This window comes from Cygnus atratus, chromosome 2, assembly GCF_013377495.2.
Source record: "Cygnus atratus isolate AKBS03 ecotype Queensland, Australia chromosome 2, CAtr_DNAZoo_HiC_assembly, whole genome shotgun sequence".
In the NCBI taxonomy this organism is placed as follows: domain Eukaryota; kingdom Metazoa; phylum Chordata; class Aves; order Anseriformes; family Anatidae; genus Cygnus; species Cygnus atratus.
The window spans coordinates 101,213,748-101,220,062 of NC_066363.1; the positions used below are offsets into that span (position 1 = coordinate 101,213,748).

The 6,315-nt window shown below is 35.0% G+C and overlaps 1 protein-coding gene across 2 annotated transcripts in view; it reads left to right on the forward strand.

The window, feature by feature from the left end:
- Positions 1-3,213, forward strand: part of RTTN (rotatin) — an 88,939-nt gene extending 85,726 nt beyond the window's left edge. For both annotated transcript variants that reach the window (XM_035550607.2, XM_035550608.2), the window contains 3 exons: positions 246-349; positions 710-776; positions 2,741-3,213. In XM_035550607.2, coding sequence (XP_035406500.1) covers positions 246-349; positions 710-776; positions 2,741-2,823 — 254 coding nt within the window. In that variant the 3' untranslated portion in view covers positions 2,824-3,213. The remainder of the gene's footprint in view (positions 1-245; positions 350-709; positions 777-2,740) is intronic.
- The last annotated feature ends 3,102 nt before the right edge of the window (positions 3,214-6,315 follow it).

Below are 6,315 nucleotides of genomic sequence, written 5' to 3' on the forward strand. Positions count from 1 at the left end.
CATAACATGTGCCTGTTTTATTACCAATTGCTTATTTTTTAGCATTGATTGTTTTTGGTTTTGTGTTTTTAAACTTTGTGAGCATATTTAAATTTAATCAATCTGATAATATAACTTTAATTCTTCTGCCATACCAATACTTGTCATAGAAATAAGTGCTCTCCAAGGATAAAAATACAGAGATGTGTATATTTGATGATATTTTCTAGATGAGGGTTGTTTTTGTTTTGTTTTTATGTCATTAGATAAGGCTATTGCAGTGCTGTCTACCTGTTTGGAAAGTGATAGTAAAGCAGTTCAGAGAATAGGAGCAGCTTCACTTTGGGCTTTGCTTCACAACTATCAGAAGGTTAGTATTTGAGAAATACTTGAAAAGATGTAATGTTACTGTTATACATGGCAACCTTGAAGTAAACAAAAAATAAAGCTTACACCAGCAATTCCATTTTCTTATGTTAATAACATAGATGCTCGGGCTGGGGGGTTGAACAACATAATAAGTAAGTAACTTGTCCTGTATGATTTCAGACTGCTTACATAAATGCATTCTGGATGATGACGAAGTCATTTGCTAATTCTAAAATTCCAGCATTTCATATTCCTAATTACTGTCATTTTCTAGTTGAAAACAAAGGAGTTAACTTTGCTGTTAAAGTGTTAACATGGGGGGAAAAATCAAGTCATTTTATTTTGTTTGTGTGTGCTGCAGGCAAAAGTGACTCTGAAGAATCCATCAATAAGGAGAAAAATAGATGAGGCTTATTCTGTAGTGAAGAGTAAGTTTAAATTTTAACTAATGTCAATTATGTATTTTTCCATCAAGTAGCTCACTAATTGTTGTGGTTTAGCCCGGCTGGCAGCCAAACACCACACAGCCGTTCGCTCACCCTCCCCCCTCCCTCTCCGGGATGGGGGAGAGAAACGGGAAAGTGAAGCCTGTGAGTTGAGATAAGGACAGTTTATTAAGACAGGGAAAATAATAACAATAATAATAATAATAATAATAATAGTAATAATGTGTACAAAGTGATGCACAATGCAATTGCTCACCACCCGTTGACCGATGCCCAGCCTATCCCCGAGCAGCCGGCCCCCCCACCCCGGCTAGCCACCCCTATATATTGTTCAGCATGACGTCAGATGGTATGGAATACCCCTTTGGCCAGTTTGGGTCAGCTGTCCTGGGTCTGTCCCCTCCCAGCTCCTGCTGCACCCCCAGCCTGCTCGCTAGCAGGACAGAGCGAGAAGCTGAAAAGTCCTTGGCTTGGTGTAAGCATTGCTCTACAACAATTAAAACATCAGCATGTTATCAGCGCTCTTCTCATCCTAATCCAAAACATAGCACCCTGCCAGCTACTAGGAGGAAAATTAACTCTGTCCTACCTGAAACCAGGACACTAATGCATTTTAATTTATATCTTCATGATATTTTTTTTGTTTTCCTATAAGATTTTGAGGGGATACTTTCATCTCTAAAATCATGAGTACAGATGATTTTTAGCTAGGCATCTTTCAAGTACAGATATAGTAAAATGGTTAACAAATTTTAAATTTTAAATCTCAGGTTAATTTGTAAGAACAGGTCTGATTTGGTTTGCAACAAAATGCTTTCTTCGCTACATGCGATGCTTCTTTGTTAGTTCTTAAACTTTAGTGAAAAGAAAATCTTCATCTAGCATATACTTTGCTTAACAGTTCTCAAATTGACTTGATTCAGCTACATAGATAAGGGATCAGAACAGATCATTGTGCCAGTCTTAAAATACTGTACCATGAGTTAGTTGAAAGCTTGAGTATTTTCCTCAAGTAACTGAAGATAACTATAGTTTGAATAGCTTTTATATGATAGATTGCTATCTTCAGCTCAAGAGCATTCATTTTGAAATGATTTTCAAATATTGGTCTGGCGTTGCAGCTTTAGTAGGTAATAATCACATCAGGCTCTGATCTTAGAAACACATGCAAAAGTTTCATTTTGAGCCAATGTTTTCCTACTGATTTCATTTGCTCTATATTCCTAATCAAATAGGTTCATCAGTGCAGAGGCTTGTAATACCAAGTTCCCATAGTATTTTGCAAGACAGAATTGTCATAAAATTTCTGCTTACATTGAGCACTACTTGACAGTATCATAATAAGTAGATCATAGAACAGATCATGATAGTTCATTCTATGCTATTGTAATCCATTGATTTCATCATTGTGCCATTTCACATTCATCCTTCACTAAGTCAACCATCAATGTATATGCAATATATATATGTGCAATATCAATAATATAATGCAATGTTTCATATACCAAAATGGTTTAAAATGGTATAAAAACGGCTAAAATGGTAGATTGTTCTTCTAAGTACAAATGAATAAATTTTTCAACATGCCTTTTTTTTTTTCATTTCATACCTTGCCTTTCCCAAGGACAAGTTTTAGCAAAAACAGGGGATTACCGTATTGTAACACAGAAGAATCAAAAGGCATTTTTCACTTTTTTTTTTGTTACAACTGAATGGGGTCTTGGAAATCTCATTGATTACAGCCTTTTAAAAGCAAACAATAACAACAACAAACAGACTTTGCAACATAAAGTACTTTTACTAAATTTTCTACTCAAAACATAGTGGATATACTTATAAAATACGATGAATTCTAGCAAGGTGTTTGATATGATCTTTGAAAAAAAAATCATTTCTTATTCAGAATCAGTGAGAAGTTCACATCTTGGTTTTTTTCTTCCTTTTAGCTACTCCACAGCCAGAAGGGAATGAGCTAAATGCCTACTACTTAAAATGCTTAGAGAATATTGTGCAGCTTCTTGATTGTTAATGATTATCAGATGAATTCTTATCTTGAAATTGGACAGATTACTCAATGGGAGCCTGAAATTTAAAGAAAAGACTTCTAATTCATGGATTTATGGAAGTAGCATGCATGCTATGGAAGAAATTTATGAAGTCTTTGAAGAAGGAGTTGATCACCTTGAACCAAAGAAGTTGTACTAGTTATGGCTCAGACTGTTTGTACTCTAATCCCAATTGGGAAGTTATAATGATGCTGCTATGTAAAGTATGTACACAGGAGAATGAATGTACAGAGGAAAAAGATGTGAAAAATCAGTAATCTTCTTAAATTGTGCATTGAAATTGTTACTGTAAATTATTAGAATTGTGGTTTCAGTTTGGTCTGAATAAAGTTTTGTTTGTTTTTTAATTCACATCAGCATATGGTGTCGGTGGATCATAACTTGTAATGTTGCAGATAAGCACAGTGGAAATAGATTTAAGAACTTGTAGTGTTGCCAGTCATGTTGTGTTATGCCTGTTAGGTATAGTACAGCAACATGTGAGTTTTAGTTTTGAAGGAGCTTTCAGTTAAAATTGTTGCATTTTTTTAATGGTAACAATTTAAAAAAAAAACAACTCCCACTTATTGATACTACAAGTGACAGATATGTTAACAACCAGTTTATTCAGGTTGAGATATGTGCATCAGTTTTAGTTACAACATCATAGAAAATAGAAAATATTGAAACAAAATCTTTTACTTTCCATTTCCTAAACCCTACAAAAACTTTTCCTTTAGGAAAAAATAGATAATAACAAAAAACAATATGTTATCCAGGCCTGTGCTTTCTTTGATCTGCTACTATGTAACTATGTCACAAGTAACTATGTGTACTATGTCACAAGTTTTTCAGTATTATATACTAAATGAGTTTGAGGGAAACACACTTTAATGCCTGAACACAGGACAGTTTTGTAGAACATACTTCTGAAATATTTGCAGAGTGTTTATAGATTTCCCTGAACGCATACAGTTTTATTTTAAGTCAGGGACAGATAGAAGCGAGCAAATAGCAAATCTTTGGTAATGTCTCAAAGTGTTGTAGCAATGCCATGTTTATCTGTCACTAGCGTTTTCTACCTAACCAGGTGATAAAAGATATTTTCCACTGACAAAACAGAGGATATTTTTGTTTGTATCAGCAGTGCCCAAAGAACTGTGGGTGCTGCCTCCCTGGAAGTGCTGAAGACCAGGTTGGATGGGGCTTTGAGCAACCTGCTCTAGTGGGAGGTGTCCCTGCCCATGGCAGGGTGGGAGATGGTCTTTAAGGTCCTTTCCAACCCAAACCATTCTGTGTCTTTATGACATAGAATGTGTGATTTGGTATTACTCATTTGACAAAACCATGATTCTTATAATCGTTGTATTAAATAAGTACTAGAAATATAATTATCAGCTAACCTTCCTCTCCCTAACAAAACAAAAAGAGAGGCCATCAAAGCCTGACTCTTTTCCACTTTATGCATTGAATAATTATTGTTACTTGAAAAATGGTTATTAAAAGCTGTCATTCTCATCTCATAGTATTGCAGGATGTCCCCTTCAAATTAGCAAGATTATTTCAAAGGCTTATATTTCAGCATACTCAACCCTGATGATGTCTCTCAAGTCAAGATGTAAGTCACAATGCAGATTGTGACTGCTTTGTGACACAATGCACTTTGCTTTTTCAGAGACAAAAGAAAAAATAGCACTCAATGCCAAATTATGTTCAGTTTAAGTAACCTATCATTTAGCAAGGATCGTGAGAGCTCTTTCAAAGTGCAGAAATACACGGGGATCTGGTGAGATGAAATAGAACTGCATTTTTAAAGCTTATTCAACCTTAATTGTTTTTTTCCAGTCTGATTTGTATTAAAATGTCTTTAGAGATTTGCAATGCTGGAAGTCACCAGCCTTGTAAAGAAAGCAGTATGTTCTCAAGAAATGGAACTGCAAAGTTGAGATGTTTGAAGATTACAAACCAAGAGATGTCTGAAGTCTTGTAGTTTTGGTAGCAAACTGATTCTCACCTCTGAACTATTTAAGTCTGCACAGACAATAATTTATTTAGTTAAGATAATGTTTCTTCACACGATGGCGGATATTGGTTTCTGTTTTTTTTTTTTTTCCATAAGCTAGCCATAGTTGAATGATTTCATTAAATACACACACAATATAATAAGAACATAAATAGGATGCCTGACTACTTTTAAACACTTCTGTTTTACTGAGATGTAGAAATTCTTGAAGAAATTATCATGTTAAAAAATCTAGACAAATTGCTAGTACATTTGGTGTTACAGTAAGCTTTAGTGTGAGTGTTGTGTTTATCTGAAAATTGAGCAGAGACATAACCTCTATTTGCTCTGTATTTTGCAATGTTTTACAGTTATGGGAAGCAACTATCAATGGCATCAGTAAATATACTTGTGGTTGGTATTGCTCCTCTCAGGAAAATCAAAAAAAAAAAAAAAAGCCTCTTGAGAGTTTGTGCATCAAATCTCTATACTCACTTTGAGTACAAAGTCTTCAGAGAAGACTTTAAACTAAAAGGTAATTTTCATAATGCATCTAATTTCTCTAGTGAATGGCATGGCCATGCAAGCTAAGATTTTTTTTTTAAATCCTTATCCAAGAGAACACAATTACCATTTGCATTAACTCTTACTTAGTTGCTTTCTCTTTTTATAAGTCTGTAATCAAGTAGGAAGTTATTTTAAATTTGAAAGAAATATATACATAAAATCCACTCCAAATGAGGCTTTCAGATTTGTCAAAGACTGTGTCATCCATTGCTTTCAAAGAACTCAATTCCACTTGAGTGGTAAGAAATTCCAGATTAAACAAATCATATTTGGCTTTGGTATGGGGAATGTTCATGCTAATGCATACATTGTCACGATTTACCAGTGTTCAAACTTTTGAGTAATAGATTTTCAAGCCCATGTGAAAATTCTCAGATTTCAATTATGAGAAAGGCATTATTCCTGCCCCCCCCCCGCCCCGCCCAAGAGATTTGGAACTATTGGTTTCCTGATAAATCAGACAGCATCACTCAGTCATAGCAACTACACAACCCCTGGTAGAGTTTTTCATCACTCCATCTCAATATCAAACTTGCAAATTGCAGAACTTCTTTTACTAAGGATGTATAAAGGATTTTGGCTTCAGGGGGTTGATCGAGCTGTCCATGCCAGACCGTAGAGGGGAAAATTCTATACTGAGACTTTGGCCCAGCTTTATGTAAGGATTTCCCTTCACAGTTAAGTGAGACAGCTTTTCAAATTTGATTGTCCTTCAAGGAAGCTTTTTACTGTCTTTTTGGGGAAAAAATTAAAAATGTTTAGCAAAGATCTGAAGAATGCTGCCTAGGGGAACTACAGTTCACTCTTCCTCTGATTGTTAAAAAAAAAAAAATCCCTTCAAATCTTTCCCACAGATGGCCTCCTAGAGTTATTTTACAGCTGCATCGCTGTCATAGCAGTCATACTA